The 22,732-nt window shown below is 35.1% G+C and overlaps 2 protein-coding genes across 2 annotated transcripts; both read left to right on the top strand.

The window, feature by feature from the left end:
* The first annotated feature begins 8,263 nt into the window (after window positions 1–8,263).
* LOC127117765 (probable sucrose-phosphate synthase 2) lies at window positions 8,264–13,734 on the top strand. The gene is made up of 12 exons (XM_051047874.1): window positions 8,264–9,032; window positions 9,147–9,379; window positions 9,640–9,703; window positions 9,795–10,496; window positions 10,565–10,699; window positions 10,809–10,940; window positions 11,036–11,212; window positions 11,466–11,519; window positions 11,609–11,671; window positions 11,912–12,838; window positions 13,051–13,178; window positions 13,316–13,734. Exons 1-12 carry the CDS (start codon window positions 8,742–8,744, stop codon window positions 13,596–13,598), a joined length of 3,189 nt encoding a protein of 1,062 aa, XP_050903831.1. The 5' UTR covers window positions 8,264–8,741; the 3' UTR covers window positions 13,599–13,734.
* A 4,635-nt stretch (window positions 13,735–18,369) lies between these two features.
* Window positions 18,370–22,085, top strand: LOC127117764 (tobamovirus multiplication protein 1). Its single transcript, XM_051047873.1, has 13 exons — window positions 18,370–18,681; window positions 19,150–19,200; window positions 19,333–19,366; window positions 19,680–19,766; window positions 19,858–19,909; window positions 20,072–20,255; window positions 20,383–20,478; window positions 20,618–20,678; window positions 20,785–20,849; window positions 20,941–21,015; window positions 21,107–21,182; window positions 21,321–21,496; window positions 21,639–22,085. Exons 1-13 carry the CDS (start codon window positions 18,583–18,585, stop codon window positions 21,660–21,662), a joined length of 1,080 nt encoding a protein of 359 aa, XP_050903830.1. The 5' UTR covers window positions 18,370–18,582; the 3' UTR covers window positions 21,663–22,085.
* The last annotated feature ends 647 nt before the right edge of the window (window positions 22,086–22,732 follow it).

Raw genomic sequence — 22,732 nt, 5'->3', positions numbered from 1 at the left:
TTTACATACTTTCAATCTACTTTCTTAGTACCCTGTTTCGAACTCCTTAGACATTGAGTCCATAACTCACACCTCTTATCATAGTTTTAGGGCTCTATGACCCTCCCATATAAATCAATATCTCAAATAAACACCATGAGTAGAAAGAAGAAACGAAAAAAAACTATGGGAATAAAGTGTTACTTGGCGTCGCGAGCGGTTTGTAGGGGATGCAAGACAAGGAATGAAGAAAAAGGCATGAGATACTTGTTGCGAATATAAATGAATAGAGAGATGAGGGAAATAAAAAACCATAAAGCCTAATTATAAAGTTAAGGGGAAAGAAAAAGGACGACTTCATTTAAAGATATCCTCTTAGGGATGTAGGAAGTAGGGATAGGCCGTGAGGTTACTACTACTCACTAGACATTTGGAACTCATTACAGCTAGTGGAAAGATGTTGCAACAGACGTTAGTCTGTCACTATAACAACCTGTATAATATACATCTAGAATAATATCATACAAGTGTTATTATTTGGTATTGACATAATCATAAGTGCCTATTGGCATCATTATATACACATGACCAAACTAAATACATCAATAACACATGTTATACAATAGTGCCTAAATAATAAAAATCTAAGAATTATTTATAGTATATTCATCGTACACAACTCCACAGCGAAAGATCACAATAAATTCATCCCTTGAAACATCAATAAACAACTTCTCTTGAATTCAACCTGCAAGGAATACCTAAAAACTAACAACGATAATGGGATGAGATAATAATCTCAGTGGGTTCTCCTATCCTATGGGTCCACTCGGCTCTACAGGGGTCTCTAATCGAATCCTAACTCAAGTTTTCGCCTTCTGTTACTTATGCATCACTTGCACCTTGTAATTAGGACTTGAGCAACTAAGGGATAATCGCAATGTATGGAAACATGTCACTTGAGTGCATCCACTTGATAAATCACTATTCATATTCACGAAACATCAATCCCCGACGGAATTACGTCTAATCCAGGCTCGGTTCATGCATGCTCGTATGATTCGACTTTCACGGTGGATATCGGGTCCTCTATGAGGCTTAATCCCCAGTTCAAGCGACCGTCACCCGTATAGGCCTCTAACCCACTTAGGATATCTTTCATCGTATGGGCCTCTAATCCACTTAGGTGTCCACCTTTCCCCAATGTCCGCCATGGTTGGGGCTCAAACCCAATTGAGGCACGAATCATTGGTGCCACATCCCCACTTACCGCTTTACCTAAGCTCTTGAAGTGGTATGTGCACGATCATAACTAATTCCGAATACGTGATTAATTCTCAATAACAAATAGGACTTTTAGAGCAACACTCCTTACCAAAATAGGACTTTTTGAACAAAATTTCCTTACCAAAATATCAAACAAATTCTTATGATATCATATCAATTCTAATGGCATCATAACATGATATATTCTCATTACATAAATCACACATGTTCCATATAAAGCATATTGATTCGTTTAGCAAGTGAATACTTGTCCACGATACACACCTATGTACAGTTGTGTCCAAGCATCACCGCATACTCATTTTCCATAACCTAGATTATCTTTCTAAGTTATTAATAAAGTTTTACTCCTAAGGTTTCCTCACTAATTATCATATGTTTTTAACCATTCATGGACACACACAATAACAATACTTAGTATATATCATAATATGATTCATAACATTCATAAAGTATACACAAAATAATATAACATGGTACAAGAAACATAGTCAAGTTATTACTCTCAAATAATTTATGAATCTATCCTAATCAAGATTTAGGTTAATATTTATTCATTACATAAGTATTTAACAACAAAATCCTTGGCCTAGTGCTAAGGCTTATACCATACCAAGGAGGTACTGGGTTCGACCCACATTGGTGGCATATTTTAATTTTCTAAGGAATTAATTCATGTCAATTGGTTGGAACTCCGTATTCACAAAAATACGAAGTGCTTTGTTCTTACAGCTCAAACTTGTGAATACTCTGACCATTCACATATAAGGGCATTTCTCCCACTTTTGACAACCAAAATAATATGCACTCAAGGTGAAGCTTGACATTACCACATACTTATTGACTTGGATTCTCTTCCAAACAGATATCTATTGAACATTTCATCACACAGAAGCCACTTATCTAGATGACCTTCTACTGATAAACCTTATCGTCTCCTTATGAGTCCATACGACATAGTCTACCTCACGTTCCACACTTAGCCTCGTATCCGAGTTTGGTTTGTCTTCCATCGCTTACCACGACTCCAACTCCTCAAGACACAAAACTCACTGCTCAAAAAATAAAGAAGGTGATACTCCACAACCATCCCAAAGAAGGATGGTCAGTTTCACATACCCATGACCATAATCTTACTACAATATACTTCATACTACCAAGGTATAACTTTCTCCACTCCACTTCATGCTCTAGAAATCTTCGTATGTAAACAATCATCAATTACGCGCCCATAACTTAACCTTAATGAATCTTGATGATCCAATTTTGCCTTTATAAAAAAATGTACCCCATTACAACAGTTGTATTGCAACATTCACACTGCTTCCACACTCTGCGTTCACTTCTCTTCCTATGGTAATTCTCTCAGTTCCAATTACAAAACCATTCTACTAGAATTCCTTAAATCCAAATTACTTATTATTTTCCTCAACACAGATCTCCTTCAACCAATCCCTTTAGAGCTTTTGTTGTTATATAATGCTTTTTCTCTCTTTGACACAAATCTATTTCAACTGATCCTTGGGAAATCCGACATTTCCATAGTGGTCTCTCACTGAATATTGAATCCCAACAAACCATCCTAAATTGATTTCCCTTCTAAGACTGGGTAGGCTTGGTTTATCTTTTAGCCTTCGCCTAGTGCATACATGTTCAACTTGGAATAGACAGTCATGTCCTCAAGCCTCATCTTACACTTCATTATTGCCTTAGACCTTTACAAATATGCTAAACGTCCATATCTCTTAAGCTCTCAACCATTTGGAAGGTAACATTTTTAACATGTTCTCTAAAGTACTCCAATTCTTCCAGGATACTTTAGTGACCTTAAAAGCTGAACATCGATGCATTACTTCAATTCCAGACCTTATGTCGTACATGCAACAAAACCTTCCTTTATCCTTCACTGTATGGAACTACTTACCATACTCATTACATACCAGTGGGTCAATCTTATCCTACTAACAATTTCCATATTCCTCAACTTCCCGACTTCATTAGTACTATATAATTTCTTGAACCATATACCACTCTACAATTCCACATTACCAAGATCACAAGTCCCACTTCAACTTCAACCGAGTTCACCAGTTCTCCTTACTTCTTACTCTTGGCTTGAGTCCATCCTCGGAACATAAGCTCTTCACAACCTTCAGAGTCCTCGTGGTCGCTCAACCATGATCCTACCTGCCACGCATATAGAATTAGGTTGATCAGGCCCAACACTATATAACGTGACATTAAGAATCATGTTAGAAAAACACACATATGAGAAAGAAATAGAGTTACTTATGATGTTTCAAGGCTAGGTCGAGAATCGACCTGCTTTGATACCAATTGTAACAACCCGTATAATATATATCTAGAATAATATCATACAAGTGTTATTATTTGGTATTGACACAATCATAAGTTCTTATTGGCATCATTATATACACATGTCCAAACTAAATACATCAATGACACATGTTATACATGAAGGAGAAGGGCGATCCAAAACGCAGCAGAAATTAAAATTTTCTCCTTTAGTGATCCTTACGAATATGCATGATCAGTGATAGAATTGTTACCTCTTGTAACGATTGAAATCTTTGATGCAGATCTACGGAGCGATCACGAATGTTGAACGATGACAACGCCTTTACTCAGTCCACATGAACGGATTCCTTCAATCTCAGTGCTAGCTGCTACGAATGAAGGCTTTGAGTGAGAGAGAGAGAGAGAGAAAACAAAATTGCAACTGCACTAAATGCTTCTGCACAAGGGTTCTATTTATACAACCACTTGTGTGGGTTGCAACCTAAAAAGCCCAATCAAGTGTATGTGGCCCAAATCTTATAATATGCCAATATCACTTAAGCGCGTGGTACCTTACAATATTTCATATTCTACTTAAGTACACCGTACCTTACGATGTTCTACAATTCACTTAAGTGCACCGTACATTACGGTATTCCTTAGTTACTTTATCTCTCATCAATCCGTCTTTTTGTGTGTGACCCTGTAGGTTTTCGCGACATTGGTAATTATATTAAATCACATATTTAACATAATAAACAGTGAGCGATATCTAGCAACACATCACTGCTACCCAAGACATGAAAATGTCATATGATCCGACAAATTCTTCTGTGATAATACTTATGTGTACAATTACCCTTTTGCCCTTATGTCTATATTGAACACAAGGCGTAGACCGTGTCGTCCTTGTCCAGTTCAATATTGGGTCCATAGACATTTATCCTGTTACGCAGGATGGGCAAATTCCATCTAGGTCACTCATGTCCCTTAGCATGCTTCGTGGAGTACCCATCAACTGTCTTTATGGTCATCCAATTACGGACAACGTTTGATCAGCAATAAGGCACTCGACTCTACATTTAGGGTCCATAGTGGTTTCAGGTCGAAGGGTGGTATACACCATTATCACCATGAGAATAACTTATGACACTTTGCGTAACATTCTATATAGTATTCTCATAGCGGGTCAATCCAGTATAAATATTACTCTTAATATTCATACCTGTGTTTAAGACTTGATAACTCCTTATCCATGATCCATGAGATGTGACCATCACTTTATATACATAATAATCTTAATGCTTTAATGTTATCCCACTTCACAATAAAGCTCGACTATGGATACTTTAAGAATAGTGTCCTTATGTTTAATGTGATCTCATGATTAAGTCATACTTGATACATTAAACGGACTATCTATTCTAGGAACTTTATTAGACAAACATAATAAAGAAAAAGCCTTTTATTATTAATAAACAATTTGATACAAGTACCAATAGTATTGGCCTCTAGGGCTTACACCAACAATACAATAGTGCCTAAATAATAAAATTCTAAGAACTATGTATAATATCTTCATTGTACACAACTCCACAGCAGAAGATCACAATAATTGCATCCCTTGAAACATCAATAGACAGTTTCTCTTGAATTCAACCTGCAAGGAATACCTGAAAAATAACAACAATAATGGGATGAGATAATAATCTCAGTGAGTTCTCCTACCTTATGGGTCCACTCGTCTCTACAGAGTTCTCTAATAGAATCCTAACTCAAGTTTTTGCCTTCTGTTACTTGTGCATCACTCGCACCTTGTAACTAGGACTTGAGCAACCAAGGGATAATCGCAATGTATGGAAACATGTCACTTGAGTGCATCCACTTAATAAATCACTATTCGGATTCACGAAACATCAATCCCCGAATGGACTTACGTCTAAGTCAGGCTCGGTTCATGCATGCTCGTATGATTCAACTTTAACAATGGATATCAGGTCCTCTATGAGGCTTAATCTCTAGTTCAAGCGACTATCACCCTTATGGGCCTCTAACTCACTTAGGGTATCTTTCACCATATGGGCCTCTAACCCACTTAGTTATCCACCTTTCCCCCATGTCCGCCATGTTTGGGGCTCAAACCCAATTAAGGCACGAATCATTGGTGTCACATCCCCACTTACCGCTTTACCTAAGCTCTTCAAGTGGTATGTGCACAATCATAACTAAGTCCGAATACGTGATTAATTCTCAATAACAAATAGGACTTTCGGAGCAACGCACTTTTAGAACAAAAGTTCCTCACCAAAATATCAAACAAATTCTCACGATATCATATCAATTCTCATGGCATCATGACATGATCCGTTCTCATTACATAAATCACACATGTTCCATACAAAACATGTTGATTTGTTTACCAAGTGAATACTTGTCCACGATACACACTTAGGTACCATTGCGTCCAAGCATCATCGCATACTCATTTTCCATAACCTAGATTATCTTTCTAAGTTATTAATCAAGTTTTACTCCTAAGGTTTCCTCACTAATTCATCATGTGTTTTTAACCATTCATGCACACACACAATAACAATACTTAGCATATATCATAATAGGATTCATAACATTCATAAAGTATACACAAAATAATATAACATGGTACAAGAAACATAGTCAAGCTATTACTCTCAATTAATTTATCAATCTATCCTAATCGAGATTTAGGTTAATATTTATTCATTGCATAAGTAGTCAACAACAAAATCCTTGGCCTAGTGGTAAGGCATGTACTCTATCTCAACTTCTCCAAGGAATCAGTAGCCCATACTTTGTTTCACCTTTAAGAGCCATGGCACCCAAACTACCATGGATTCACAAGTTCATGAAGCACATAATCATACTAACAACAATAACCTTCAATCATGTGAAAATCATGCTTGAATCATCTTTCATGACAAATTTTATGCATAAGCTAGAATCCATAACACATCAACATGATTCAAAACACAAAACCCTAATCTCTAACTAAATGAAAGGATCTAACTAGAACTCACCTCTAACACATGGAGATGGTGAAGATGATGAGTTGAAATTAGTGATAATAAGCTTCCATGGTTCTTCTTCTCCTTCCCTTCTTTCTTCTCTTTTTCCTCTTCTCTTCTTCTTACTGGTATTTCTTTCCTCTCTCTTGTTCTTATCCTTTATTCTTTTCTTTTCCACCACATGAATATATACATGCATAATATATTATTATAATATATAATATCAAATAGTTATAAAAATATCTCAATTGATATTTTGTCTTCTAGTACCAATTAACCAATTATTAATGTTATCAAAATTTCCTTTCTTGTACTTATTAATATTGGTCTGTCTCTTTTATTAATAATTAATCTCTTCAGAGTTCACTGATTACTCTATTGGTCCCAACTGACAACATTTAGAGTACATAGGAGCTCTAATTGTTTCAACTGACAAAAGATAGAGTACATAGGAACTCAATTGGTCTCAACTGACAACTAATTGAGCATGTAAGGGAATACGGGATATTACAATCGCTATCATAGGTTGCCACGTCCAGAAAACTAGAACAGTTTCTCCCAAGAGGGATGCCCCATTGAGGCACGTCGGGCAATATTTAACTAGTCTTATAAAAGCATTTCACTCCAGCATGACTCATGCTTGAGGGGATGTGTAAATGTCCAACCTTTCGGTAGGTCTGAAAAAAACATTTTCCCCATACACGGTTCATGCTTAAGGGATTGTATACATGTCTAACCTATTGGGTCGAGTCGTTAAGAATGGGTCGGGTTATACCTTAAACCAATAAAGCACGTCCCAAATTGTAATTCGCCTAGCAGAACAAGGCCGAACGGTGGTACCTGATGGATCAAACCGATCATGCCAACCCAAAACTAACGCAAAGGGAATATTCAAATTAAGATACATGAATAACACATTTATGACGAATTGACAACATTATGGCCCAGGATATGTCAATATAGTTTGATTTCAATTATCAGTAAGAAATTACATTAATCATAATAACAACAATAACCTTCAATCATGTGAAGAACACAACAACCATAGGAGAATCATAATACTCATGAAAATCATGCTTGAATCATCTGTCATGAATACTTTTATGCATAAAGCACGTCCCAAATTGTAATTCGCATAGCCGAACAAGGCCGAGCGGAGGTACCTGATGGATCAAACTGATCATGTCAACCCAAAACTAACGCAAAGGACAAATTAAGATACATGAATAACACATTTATGACTAATTGACAACATTATGGCCCAGGATATGTCAATAGAGTTTGATTTCAATTATCAGTAAGAGATCACATTAATCATAGACAATCAGCTTAAATGGTCTTTAATAGGTCTTGAGCACAAAATATGTAAGAACTATTATATAAAGAGATGATCAATAAGGAAACGAGATTTAACAATTCAGATAATAAAAGATCGAGACTTTATTGGCTCTCGTTAAAGTTGTGTTGGTGTACTTTTTTAATATTATAATAATAATAATAATAATTTTACATGAAAATTATAATTAAAAAAAGTTAAATTTATAAAAAAGATATTATTAAAGAACACAAGCATGGAAAAATCAAGTGCACTAATATAGCAACAATGATATCCAATGTCCATTCAACACCCTCATTTTCTTCCAATCCATATTTTTCCATCATATCACGAGACACTAAACTATCACATTACTCTTTCTTTTTCTTTCTCTCTCAATGTGTATAATGAGTCTATAGGTGTAAAAAAAAAACAGTTTCCATGCATGATCGCATTAAAAGATGCAATTACATTTATTTATTACAACGTTACAAAATTAAAGTTAATTAGTGTAACTTAATCTTTTTGCTTATAAACAAAACAAGAAGCATAAGGAATAATATTGGTAATATACGGTGCTATCTAGCACAAAGGACAACACAACACACAGCACACAAATTTGAACCAAAAAAGAGCAATATGCATCATTCGTTACCATATGTGGTTCTCTAACTCTGCAGACAAAACATGAACATCCCTTCCCTTCATTACATAAACACAAGACATGTTGATCAATTCCTATGCAACAACATTCAAGAAAAACATCCTTTGAGTTTAAGAAAATTGTCCAATCTATAGTATAGTGTTACTGTTACATAATGGCTGGTAATGAGTGGATTAATGGTTACCTTGAGGCTATACTATCAACTGGCGGCGGTGCTTCTAGCACTGTCGAAGAGCAGCAAAGGGTCGCGGCCGCTGCGAGAGAAAGTGGCGATCAATTCAATCCAACTAAGTACTTTGTAGAAGAAGTGGTGAGTGCTGTCGATGAGTCTGATCTTCATCGTACATGGCTCAAAGTTGTGGCTACTCGTAACACGAGGGAACGTAGCTCGAGGCTCGAGAACATGTGTTGGCGTATTTGGCATCTTGCTCGCAAGAAGAAACAGGTTTTTACCATTCAATAATCATAATCATACGCATAAGCATAATCATGTTTGTATTGGTCTATATTCGATGAATTTGGAGAAACTAATAGAGTACTAATGGGGTGATCATTGTAGGTGGAAGGGGAAGAAATCCAAAGATTAGCATACAGAAGATGGGAAAGAGAACAAGGACGGAGAGATGCGACGGAGGATTTGTCGGAAGAGTTATCAGAAGGAGAAAAAGGAGATGGTGTCGGGGAGATAATACAAATTGAGACTCCACAGAAAAAAATTCAGAGGATTAACTCTACCTTGGAACTGTGGTCTGATGACAAAAAGGAAAAGAAGCTTTATATTATCCTCTTAAGGTATATTGTTCTTGTTCTTGTTCACATCATATAGAAATAACGAATAACGAATTAGCAAATCATCTCAAGTTTTTGGAGGTCCTGTGCAGATTAGTTACGGTATAGCCATGACAAAACATGACAAATTTTAGGTCCTATGCGATAGTATGTCTTGTACGCCCTCAAAAACGGCCTGTAACGAATAATATTACTATATTTGAAGCTATGATCATATATGTAGGTAAATGCAGTGTTTGAGTATTACCTTGGCTTTTTTATAGTTTGCATGGATTGGTCCGAGGAGAAAACATGGAGCTTGGTCGAGATTCTGATACTGGCGGACAGGTATCTGATATTCTTACCTGAATAAGTGTGTGTTTGTTTCTGCAATGAAAAGGAAATGATTTTGTAAAATTGATGAAAAATGTATTATCAGATTAAATATGTGGTGGAACTTGCTCGCGCACTAGCGAAAATGCCAGGAGTATATAGAGTAGATCTCTTTACGCGCCAAATATCGTCTACTGAAATTGATTGGAGCTATGGAGAGCCTACAGAAATGCTATCTGCAGGTCAAGAGGATGAGAATGATGATAGCAGCACTGGAGAGAGCAGTGGTGCATATATCATAAGAATACCATTCGGTCCGCGCGATAAGTATCTCGAGAAAGAACTTCTTTGGCCACATATTCAAGAATTTGTAGATGGAGCCTTGGCTCATATTCTCAACATGTCGAAAGTATTGGGCGAACAAGTCGGTGGTGGACAGCCTGTATGGCCTTATGTGATTCATGGACACTATGCTGATGCTGGTGACAGCGCTGCGCTTCTTTCGGGCGCTTTGAATGTTCCAATGGTGCTAACTGGTCATTCACTTGGAAGAAACAAGCTGGAACAGCTTCTTAAGCAAGGGAGACAGTCGTTGGAGGACATCAATTCGACGTATAAGATAATGAGGAGGATAGAAGCCGAAGAGCTTTCTTTGGATGCTGCTGAACTTGTCATCACTAGTACTAGACAAGAAATCGATGAGCAATGGGGACTTTACGACGGGTTTGATGTCAAGCTTGAGAAAGTTTTGCGCGCTCGTGATAGGCGCGGTGTTAATTGCCACGGCCGTTACATGCCAAGAATGGCGGTAAGAAAATCATACAGTTTGATTTTTTTTTATTAACCATTGCCATTACTTACATGAAATTTTTGTAGGTTATTCCTCCTGGTATGGACTTTAGCAATGTAGTGATACAAGAAGATGGCCCTGAAGTCGATGGCGATCTCTCGCAGCTTACCCGTCGTGCTGATGGATCTTCACCAAAAGCTTTACCTGCAATATGGTTAGAAGTGAGTAACTGATACTATATGTTAGAGTTCAAATGTCAGTGATTAGTCTCACATCGATTAAAAACGACTGTTTTTTTACAAATCCTCACAAGCCTATGATATTATGCAGGTGATGCGTTTCTTCACAAATCCTCACAAGCCTATGATATTGGCCTTATCAAGACCAGATCCAAAGAAGAACATAACAACTTTATTAAAGGCCTTTGGAGAATGTCGTTCGTTACGAGAACTAGCTAATCTTGTAAGTAGCAACTTAACATAATTCAATTGCAACATTTGGTGAAACTATGAATAAGCACTTATCAAATGACTAATGTATGTTCTCAACTCAAACAGACTCTTATAATGGGAAATAGAGATGACATAGAAGAGATGTCTTCTGGAAATGGCAGTGTTCTCACAACTGTGTTGAAATTGATTGACAAGTATGATCTATACGGACATGTCGCGTATCCTAAACATCATAGACAGTCTGATGTACCTGAGATATATAGATTTGCTGCTAAGACAAAGGTATGTATATATCCAGAGCCAGAGCCGTCTTAAGTTTTCGGAGATTCTATGCATGTTATCCACGATTTAGTTGTGGCAAAACAAATAGATGTCTTATTTGTCATAGTTTAACGGTGACAGATATTTTATGAGCCCATATTTTAATCATAGTTTAGCAGTATTAAATTTTGGATTTTGTGCGATAGTTCGTGTTACACGTTCTCAAAGACGGTATTGAATATATCCAACTAATTAGTTTGATATTTTATCTCAGGGAGTTTTCGTAAATCCTGCTCTAGTCGAACCTTTTGGTCTTACTTTAATTGAGGTAAGTTTTAAATAACTTGACACTTTGGTTATACACTCACATTTTAATGTCATATCACAGTGTTGTTAAATATGTTTAAACTCATGCAGGCCGCTGCACATGGATTGCCAATGGTGGCCACTAAAAATGGCGGACCAGTTGACATTAATCGGGTAATTGAAGCGTTAACTTTATGCACTCTCTCTGAAAAATGTAAGTAAAAATATACATATATCTGATCCACGTTTAGATCAGATACATGTATTTTTTTGCTTATATTTACGTTCGGAGTAGTATATCGTACTTAGTATATATGTCACAACAAGTGCTAGTTTCTTAGATGTAATCATAGCATAGGGAAAAATAAAAATGACTTTGCATCTTCTAAATATGTTTCTTTCTTATAATGTTAGGCTCTCAACAATGGTTTGCTTGTGGACCCTCATGATCATCATGCAATTGCTGATGCATTACTCAAATTGTTATCAGAGAAAAACTTATGGCATGAATGCAGGAAAAACGGTTGGAAGAACATTCACCTTTTCTCATGGCCTGAACATTGTCGAACTTATTTGACACGTGTTGATGCGTGTCGAATGAGACATCCACAATGGCAGGATACTGCTCCAGAAGATGATGTAGATGTAGATGCTGAAGAGTCTTTCAATGATTCACTTCGAGATGTTCAAGATATGTCGCTCAGGCTCTCGATTGATGGTGAATTTGTTGCGGCAAATAGCGGTGGTAACGGTCTTGATATGCAAGACCAAGTGAAAAATATTCTAAGCAGGATAAGGAAGCAAGATTCTGGTTCAAATAGTGACATGTTGCTTGATAACTTGCCAAACAAGTATCCTTTATTAAGACGAAGACGCAGGTTGATTGTTATAGCACTTGATTCTTATGACAGTAATGGAGATCCTGATAAAACATTGATTGAGATAGTTCAAAGGATAGTTAAAGCTGTTCAGTTAGATCCTCAAACTGCAAGAGTTACGGGGTTCGCTCTGTCGACTGCTATGACAATGCAAGAAACGAAAGAGTTTTTAACTGCGGGAAATGTTCAAGTAACTGAGTTTGATGCTATAATCTGTAGCAGTGGGAGTGAAGTTTATTACCCCGGTGTTCATACCGAAGACGGAAAGCTTTTGCCCGATCATGATTATGACGTGCATATAGATTATCGTTGGGGCGTCGAAGGTTTGAAGAATACTATTCGTAAACTTATGAATGCTTCCGATGGAGAAGAAAATCATGGAAAAACAATTAGTCCTATTGAGGAAGATTCGAAATCAAGTAACGCGCATTGTATTTCATACAAAGTAAATGATCTTAGTAAGGTAAGTAAAATTTACTAATACACTGAATTTGACAGAACCACGGTGGTTCACACATTCACTGTGAATTAGACATACACTAAGTGAATGTTTGGTATCACATTCGATTTCCAGAATCACAATGGATTAATGTGATTCTGGAAATTTCGACTGTGATATCAAGCATGTTTTGCTTCCAAATTGATTGAAATGGTTATATTGATTGTTTCTTTTAGGCGAAGAAAGTTGATGACTTGAGGCAAAAGCTTAGGATGAGAGGTTTAAGATGTCATCCTATGTATTGTAGAGGATCTTCTAGAATACATGTTATTCCTCTTCTTGCATCTAGAGCTCAAGCACTAAGGTAATACTTCATAATAAACTATCATGTATATATATTTGTATACGTACCCGTGTCAGATACGTACTCAGTACTGATATTTTGCCTAAAACTGTATACCGATGTTTGACTTGACTATTTATTGGTGTAAATGTGTTAAGGTATCTATTTGTCCGATGGAGACTAAACGTCGCAAACATGTATGTGATCCTCGGAGAAACCGGGGACACTGATTACGAGGAACTGATTTCGGGGACACACAAGACTATAATAATGAAAGGTGTTGTGTCCAAGGGCTCAGAAGAATTGCTTAGAGGTCCAGGAAGTTACCAAAGAGATGATGTTGTACCAAATGAGAGTCCTCTTGTTGCATATGTGAGTGATACAAGAGAGGAAACTATTGCTGATGTTTTGAAGCAACTTTCAAACTATGGAGGAAATTGAATGCTTATGTATATTTGTGTTTTTATCTTTTGTGATAACAAGTGATACTTATTTTTCCATGTGTAAAATGGAAATTGGATGTAATTAATTATCTATTACTACAATTATGCATGAATATGATCAAAATGTAGATAAATTATTGTTTTCTTGTTGCATAATTTTTATTTGTTGGAACATGAACAGAAGATGGGTACAATAATAAGAAGGAACTTAGAGATTTAACATAAGTTTTTGTTCTAAAATAAAAATATAATAAAATAGATGGATTAATTCGGATGACTTAAAACATTTATGAATATAACTTTAATCTATTAAATGTTTTTTATAAAAAAAAAAAATTTAAGTATTATGGTTGTAAAATTGCTTGTGAGGTTGGTTGAGTACTAACTACAACTTTTTCTTTTTCACGGCATTAGCAGATTTCTAGCTAATACCAGCTGCTTTTTTTCATTTAGGCCTCTCATGTTACATGAATATAAAAGTTAGTATAAATATGCATACTTTTTAAAGCTTAATATATATTTTAGTCCTTAACTTAATTAATCTTCGGTTTTAGTTATAGTTAGTCTCTTAACTTCATTTTCGTTATTTTATTTGATTTCTTCTATTAATTTCTATTAAAAATATGTTAAGTTCTAATGGCGTGATAGTAAGGTCATTGGTACTAATCTGAGTCAGTATATCTAGTTAAAAACTGATACACAGTTTAAACTCCAAAAATAAAACTCTCGCAGTTTAAACAGTGTATCAGTTTTTAACTACATATATTGACTCAAATTTGTACCAATGATCTTGCTGTCATGCCACGTCACCAGAACTTAATGTTTCTTTGTCAAAAATTGACGGGATAAGCCAAATAGGGTAACGCAAGTGAAGTTAAGAGATCACTTGTAAGGATTTTTAGTTAAGGAAGTAAAGTGAAATATTAAATTAAGTTAAAGGACTTGGTGAATAATTATCTTAATTTTTAATGTAAGATGAAATAATTTAAAATTATAATATCTCCGAACTGACATTTTTTGTGTGCAGACTGGACATTTGTTATCTGGCTTTGTTTGTGTTGATAGTTCTTTATCACTTTCTACACCTTATAGGGTCAGATATCTTGTGTTGTGTCTATATTCTGAGCACATTTTGCACTTCTGAGTTGTATTTGACATTCTTCATTTGATTGGTGTTCGAGGAGAATATAGTTAGGTTATGGTCATCTCGAGTATGAGGGTCCTTCACTTCTTTATTGTTGGATTGATTTGATAGTGTGGTACTTGTAAGCACTCTGACGCCTAAGTTAGTGATTATCGAAAATGAGTGGTATAAAGTTTTAAGAAATGTTTGTGTGAACCTTGTGTTGATATTTATAAATATATAGTGTTAAGAATATTTGTATATAGAATAGTCTCACGTCGACTATATCATGTAATTAGTTGTAATCTCTTTATATATAATAAAGTCTCTGTAGTGCTTTTCAAAACACACGGTTTATTCAAATGTCTCTTAGTCTTTTGTATTTCAACACCTTGATTTAACATTTGTGGTCCTTTATATAATGGCTTATTAGGGTTTCCGAAGACCAACAATCCTTAGCTTCAATCATAGTTTTTTGAGAAAACAAATGTCGATATATGATTCGTTCTATTATATGGAGGCCCTATTTTGGTTTCCTTCCAGAATCATGTGCTTTCTAGTGCAGGTTTATTCCTGCTCCACAAGTCCTAGAACCTTTCACTCGACAACTGATATAGATATTTTATCCTTTGATATTATTGACATGATGTCACTCTATCACAAATATCTTTACTTTTGGACATTGTGACTATATTGGACCTCTTCTCATTAGGTCAAGTTTGGGGCCGATACTGGGTAGGAACAGTTACACCCAAGCCTACTCTAGTCTAGTCATGGTGAGACTTTGCAATTTTGTATTGTTTTTTCCTACCTTTTTTAGAGCTTCAGGTTATCCTGTTTCTACCGGTACCTGATTAGCTTTTTCCGTCCCAAAGTGTGATGTGAATCAAACATCTATTTCCCATCCTACGCTGTGGTTTTACATATTAGCCTTTATTTTCAAATAATTCATTGGATATTTTCCAAGGTTCCCTTGTAGGATTTATTATCTTCTTTGTCGTTTAATATAACCTATTTCAATCATTCTCCTAATACCTATAGGCATAGAACACCCTCTTCCAAAGACATAAGACTTAATTATTTCATCTTGGGGAAATGAAATTAATTATTATTTTTTTAGAGCACATGTATCAGTTACTAACTATTCATTGACTCTAAAGATTTTATATATATTATTATCTTTAATTTCTTTTATCTTTTCGTTTTCATTTTTTTCTCTAAACATTGAAGTCTCTTCTTACTCGCTCCATATCTAATTCTTCATTATTTGTGGTGATTTTTCCCTTCTAGTGAGTTTCTTCTGAATACAAACTAGATTTCTTTTCTTGTAGAGATCTTTTTGTCTTCTTTATAAAGAGTTGTGATTCTTCAGAAGGATTTGGTGTTCCATATTTTCTCCAAATATAGAATTAGGATTTTTTTTATTCATAAGGATAAGATTTTACTTTCTAAACCTACTAGGCTGGATGGGTAAGGTTGATTGATTTGCAATGTGATATCTTTTAAACATTTCTTTTATAAGGGATACTGTAAGAAATCCCCTGCATAGGACTTTCTAGGAAAATGTCGATTGACATACTAGTTTTCTTAAACAGGTGATCAGGTGATCAGGAGTGACTCTTTGTGGTTTCCTCCTAGCGGTTTAGTCATCCCAAAACAAATGGATCATTTAGGAGCCAATATAAGCAAAATGTATATTGGGTTTGAGTCTATTTGTCCAGGTCCTGATGGTTTTCTCCATTTTGACTCTCGGGCCTCATTCGGCGAACTTGGGGAGTGACCATGGTACTTCCCGGTCTGAATGATCAGATTTGTAGAGAGTTTACTCTATGTCGGTTTCCTATATATGATATAAATTTCATGGATTGTGGTTTTCCTTTTTCTTTTTCCTAATTTGAACATCATTTGCTATCGAATTTGATGTTGGCTTCTTCGACAATTTTTCATCCTTCTTCGAGATACATTTGATCTTTCTAATATGTGTGTGTTCATCTTCAGATAAGACCCCGTGTTGTGGTATTCTACATGATAATACGAAATGGAATTTCATGAAAAACATTACATACTAATATACGACCAAATACAAGAAATACTTTATATTTATAATACGATATAATATGACATGTCTAACAAATTAAGGACATGTGGGGCCAACCTTCACTACAAAAAGAGTATTTTATGTATTGGTAAGGCTTTAATGGGAACATAAACCATAACTTTCAATGTCCTCGCCATCTTAAGGGACCCACACTATTAACTTGAGGATTCAATGCGATCACAAACCACAACTTTCAATGTCCTCACCAACTCAAAGGACGCTACTTTCAACTCGAGGCTCCAATGGAACCACAAGACTCATCTTTCAATATCTTCAACTTCTAATCAAAATTAAAATGTTAGCGTTCAACTTATTGAGAGTTCTAGTTGAGAAAGAAATTGGGTGTTAATGGTGATAACCGCTTCAAGAAGGTTAGTATGATTTGGGGGTGGTGTAGATCTGTCCCAATTTTAACTGACCGTTAAACAAATAAAATTAAAATTAAAATTTACACAATTTAAGTTAGCGTCCAAATGTCTATCTAATCAGCGTCTAACATGTCATCATAATGACATTTGTCTCTTCTGAATAAATTATTAGTGCAAATAAAAAAAATTATAAAATAATTGTTCGGAAAAAAAATGTTAAAAAACTCAGTTATTTTTTACAAAACTTATTTAACACACAAACTTATTTGAGATATTTAGGGGCCTAAGCCCTTCAATAAATAAAAAAGTTTTGTTTGGAGGCTAAAATAACCTTTGTGTCACTTTATGAATGGGTAGGATCTCTTGGTGAACATAGGATTTCTTTAACATTTAGAATCTTCATTTTTTCTCACAGTAGTTTAATACCATTTTGAAATCCGAGTGAATAACAACAAAAGCTAAACAAAAAAAACAAGGATCTAAACAGAATCATCCTCAATACCAAAATCAGATAGAATATTCATTCTATGTCAACATTGATTTTCACCAAATTAAAATCTGTCCATAATTTTTCTCCTCAACAATCCATAAAGCTTTGACAAAGACATCTTCTTCTCTTTCTAACAAATACATAGGACTAACATTATTTTTTCATAGTTGCCACAACTATCATTACACTATAATATTTGTATTATTATTTATTTATGTACTACTAGTATACTAACATTAGTTTTATGGTAAATTCCAAAGAAAAAGATTTCAATTATCTTTTAAAAACTAAGGGTGGCAAAACGCGGGCCCAACAGCCCAACTAATCGGTATTGTTTGTTTTGTTCGGGTCAGACAAAGATTTTATGAAAATATCTTTTAATATGTTTGTTTTATTTATTTTTTTAATTTTTACGGACATGGATATTTTCATAAATTTCTATAATTTTTGAACGTTAGAAGTGTAGTGTCCAAAGATCCACTCTATCCTCATTTTTCGATCAAAATTTTATCATCGAGACGAGACTAAATAGGACAAACATGCCCGTTTGTCAATTCTAAATTTGACTAACACATTTTTATCGTTTAAAAATAAATAAATGATATGTTATCGATTTGAATTTAACTAGATGAATAATAATAATTTAAAATGGGGAAAGTCTTTGATAAATAAAATATAATAATGGTCCAAAACTTGATGCCAGTTGCCACAGACGAGGAGTTTGAGACAAAGTCAAGAAACAGAGAAAGACAGCACCTTCTACATAGTCATATACGAACTAACAAACCTGTCTATCTGTCACTCTGTCTTTTTTCTTTCTTCTCTGATTAATCATTCTTTTTGTTCTTGTTATTGTTCTTGTGTTTTTCTTCATCCAAAGTTTGTTATAGTTTCTTGTAATCTATGACTGAGAATTGGAATTGCTTAACTCTTGATTTGATCATCTTCAATGTAACTCTAGCTTGCATAGATGGAGTTCTTGCCATCATTGCATTTGCTCAGGTTTCAATTTTCATTTCCTCTGTCTTTTTGGTTTTTAGCATTCAAACATTTTTTGATAGGTAAGTTGTACATGATTTGATGGTTAGGTAGTAGTATCTGGGTGGGGAATAGCTTTTTTAAAAAGCCCTTTTTTCATTGGTATCTTTAGGGAAACCACCATTTAGATGCTGGAATTTGGGAATAAGGCAAAAAGGAAAGTTTTTTTTCTTGTTTTGGGGTGGAAAGAAAAAAATTGATTTTGAGAGGGGAAAATATGTCAAATTTGAGGTCGGTTTTCATACGCATTTGAAGTGTTTGGTAAAATTACCGGATAAATTAATAGATTGATAAAATTAACGACTTTGCCTTGCCTAGCGTAACGCATGAAGTGTTTGATATAATGTATTTGAACTGTTTGGTAAAATTATCAGATAAATTAATAGTTTGCATTGGAAGAGTGTGACAAAATTTTGCACTATCACATGGCAGGTCCTCCGGATTCACTTGCGAAGTCAACAAAATGGTTGGACACGGCAAAAAGTTAGTTGCATCTGATCAATTTCTTCTTCTTTTGAATTGTCTTTGTTGATGCTAGTGTTTGAAGTACATTCTAATGTTTTTCTGTAATATATATACATTATATTAGCATTTTATAGTAGCTATTTTTTTCAGGTACTTCATATCATGATTGGAACTTCCAACTTAGGTAAGATTTAGACTCACTTTGTGATGCCATGAGGAATATCTCCTATATCACATTTTATGAGATTTGAAGTCATAGTTCAGACTAATAGCTTTGCCGAAAGTGGATCAGTCTAAAGCTGGAATAACTCTTTTATGATTCGTAGTGAAATTTAGTTTTGGAAGCTCTTCAATATGCTGTGGTGCTAATTATTACTAGCTCGCATTGTAGTTCAATGTGTTAAAGTTCAGAAATAGGAAATTTTATGTGTTACCTTACTTTATTCATTTGATTCAACTCTATTTTTTTTTACATATTTTTCCATTTGTATTCACAGGGTACTGTATCTATTTCACAAGTACTGTTTTTGCTACTTGTAATGGGTGGTATTGTTGGTCCGGTGTTTGCGGTTTTATTCTTATGGGTATGCTCATTCAAAATTCATGTTTTTAGTGTCTCTGTATTGAGAGCTTGATTGTTTACTATTCGTTCTTACTAACGAAAATTTTCTGCAGCGGCTCCCAAAGTCATGTTTTTAGCAGCGTTTCTACTCCTGCTATCGTTCTGGTATGCCATAGTGTCGACGAATTAAAATATACATATATTGCATTGCACATGACAATATTTGTTTGATATGTTAGTTAGTAGCCGCATACGCTTTAAGTCTCTCCTTAGTGAAACAGTTACTCATAAAGTGTATGTATGCTTCTGTGGACAATAATATTGTAGGGTCGACCTTTGCCATCAGGAAAATGAAGAAGAATTGGACGATGAGGATAATGTCGAGAATAGGACCTTGTTGGAAGGTGTGATGAGGGAACAACAGCATGGTTCAGCTCCGAAAAAAGTCCACCGTAGGTGCTGCTCAATCCAAGGGATTCACATTGGTAGCCGACAGAAATATGTCATAATGGTAGAGAGAATGGATCAACGGGATTTTTCCTTGTTAAGAATACGTCCAATCACTAAAAAAATTGTATCGGAAAAATAGAAAATGCTAAAATCTTTGTCATGTGGGTTTTATGTTTTTCTTCCTCCAGATTGTGCTTCTGATGTTTGCTGTGATGATGGCATTTGCTATACTGATTTGCGTTGGAGATGTCACGAATCCGATAGATCCGTCAATTGTAGCTCGGGTATGAACACTACTACATGCATCACCTAACTTTTTATCAGTGTTATCAATCGTGAATCGCAAAACTCATTTCATAGATTTGTCTTTGTTGTTTTGAATTCTATTGGCACATTAACATGCTCATGTTGCAACTTTTGTAGGTATATGAAACATTTCTTGCAATAATGATACTTATATTGGCTGGAGCATTGGGCTGTTATGGTAACCTACTCCGCATTCTTTCTCCCCCTTTTATGACTACTTATCATATAGTTTACAATCCACTAAGTCGGTTATTTTCTTCTCCGTCAATCTTTTCTTTCCACAGGTCTTCTTCTATTCTTCAAATTAAGGAAAGTACGATCTGAAAACGCTTCATCAGAAATGTGGAAGGTCTCTTGCAAAACTCTTGATTCTCAACTGCATTTGCACTTACTTAGAGTCTAGTTATAGCCTTATTATGACGGATTTGTTGCACATGCAGGTTATCAGTTTAGCTATTATTTCTATTGCATGTTTTTCAGCAAGTGCATTAGTAGCTCTCAACACAGATATACCTGTAAGTTTAGTTGCCTTCAGTGTTTTTTCCTTGTTTCCGTAATGGTAAGTTTTCTGTACTTACGATGTTTTAATATTGTGCGTTTTGACAGCTTTTCTATCATTGGCATTTAAAGTTCATATATGGAGTTAAAGCTTTTGTTTTCTTGATCCTTTATTATTTTATAGGTAATCATTTTGAATGCTAGTAGTATGGAAACACTATCGATACTTCTTCTGCTACATTTCTTCGTCAAAATGTATTCATTTGAGCTTTTGATTACTTAATATGGAAATCGGAAAGTGATTATTTTGTTACCTCGTTAGGTTCTTCTTTGCCGTCAGCTTATTTGTTATGGATAATTAGAGAAATGCCACCTCTAGTCACAGATGGTATACAGGAAGAACCAAGAGGAACATATACATTCATCAGCCACACCGACGAGACATCCAGCTCAAATCATCCTTCGTCGTGGACTACTGCTACAAGTTCAACGAATCAGGTTTGTTTTATTATTCATATTGCTTTGTTTAGTATACTCGTCGAAATTGAAGTTACCACCGCGTTCTAGCCCAAGTGGTTGGTGCAGTGTTGTAAACTCATGCAGCCATGCTCATGATATAAAACGGCCTTTTTCGTTGCAGATCTCGAGAGCAAGTCCGATATGAGTGAACTTTGTTACGGATTGAGCTCCTTATACTCCATCCGATGAACAAATATTCTAATGACACGTCCCGAGTACACGATGAATTGTGACTTCTGACGAGTGACAGAGCATTTTATCAAGTGTCTATTAGTTAGCTTCCTTCCTTCCAACATGCATCGGTGTATATGATGTCTATAGTTGCAATTTGTGATAATCTCTTTGTAAAAGCTCCTATGATGCTATGCATGGCTTCTACATTGTACATATATACGAATGTGATCAAAGATTGTAATATAATAGTGATGAACTTGGGTGCACAAACAAGAGTTCTGCAGCTGGTTGGTAAAATGATACCCTCTTCTTGTCCATGATTTAGCAAACATAAGCCAAATATCATGTTTTGTACATTAGTTAAAAAAATTAATGAGTTATTACTTCTCATCAACATTCATTTGAGATTTAGGATTTTTCTTTTTTAATCTTCTATTTATAATATATTAAATAGAACAATGAATTCTTGATTTGCAGAATAAATTACAGAAAGTAAAGAGTCGATGGAAAAGAGAAAATACCGAAAATTATTGAGGTTCGGTCAAAAAAAATATACTCTTCTATTAAAGAAAGAATTAATCTTGAGAGTATCTAATAAATTTGAGAGCGTTTAGTGGATTATACTCACGAATCCTCCTTATACAAGAAAAATAAAGTTTAAGGTTGATTTCCAACCAAACAATGAAAAACGGAGTGAAACGGTGAGTCTTCTTTTCAAACGGCGGATCAAAGCGGTTAGTCTCCTTTCCACGAGAATCTTATATCAGTTAGTCTTCAAGTTTTTAAACAAACTTTGCGAGCTTTTAACATCGAATTGAGCTCACGAATCTTAAATCTTGGTTTTACCAAAGGTTAACCAATAAACAAAGAGATTTTAAGATCGGGCTAATTTCGAACCTTAGCAAGCTTTTAATATCGGACTAAGCTTTAACCTTAACTTGATTTTACCACGGGCTAACCAAGAACCTATGAATTTTTTTATCACGGGATGAGTCTTCGAATCTAATAAAGAGTTTGGTCACACAATCCCCAAACCAAAAC

The sequence above is a fragment of the Lathyrus oleraceus genome, chromosome 2 (assembly GCF_024323335.1).
Source record: "Lathyrus oleraceus cultivar Zhongwan6 chromosome 2, CAAS_Psat_ZW6_1.0, whole genome shotgun sequence".
In the NCBI taxonomy this organism is placed as follows: Eukaryota; Viridiplantae; Streptophyta; class Magnoliopsida; order Fabales; family Fabaceae; genus Lathyrus; species Lathyrus oleraceus.
Note: the sequence above shows the minus strand (reverse complement) of the source record. Positions and strands in the feature narration are given on the sequence as shown.

Coding starts and splice junctions, on each gene's coding strand:
- LOC127117764 (XM_051047873.1), top strand. CDS start 18,583: ATGACTGAGAATTGGAATTGCTTAACTCTTGATTTGATCATCTTCAAT. Junction 18,682..19,149: donor CCATCATTGCATTTGCTCAG/GTTTCAATTTTC, acceptor ATCACATGGCAG/GTCCTCCGGATTCACTTGCG. Junction 19,367..19,679: donor GATTGGAACTTCCAACTTAG/GTAAGATTTAGA, acceptor TTGTATTCACAG/GGTACTGTATCTATTTCACA.
- LOC127117765 (XM_051047874.1), top strand. CDS start 8,742: ATGGCTGGTAATGAGTGGATTAATGGTTACCTTGAGGCTATACTATCA. Junction 9,380..9,639: donor CTTTATATTATCCTCTTAAG/GTATATTGTTCT, acceptor GCTTTTTTATAG/TTTGCATGGATTGGTCCGAG. Junction 12,839..13,050: donor AAGTAAATGATCTTAGTAAG/GTAAGTAAAATT, acceptor TGTTTCTTTTAG/GCGAAGAAAGTTGATGACTT.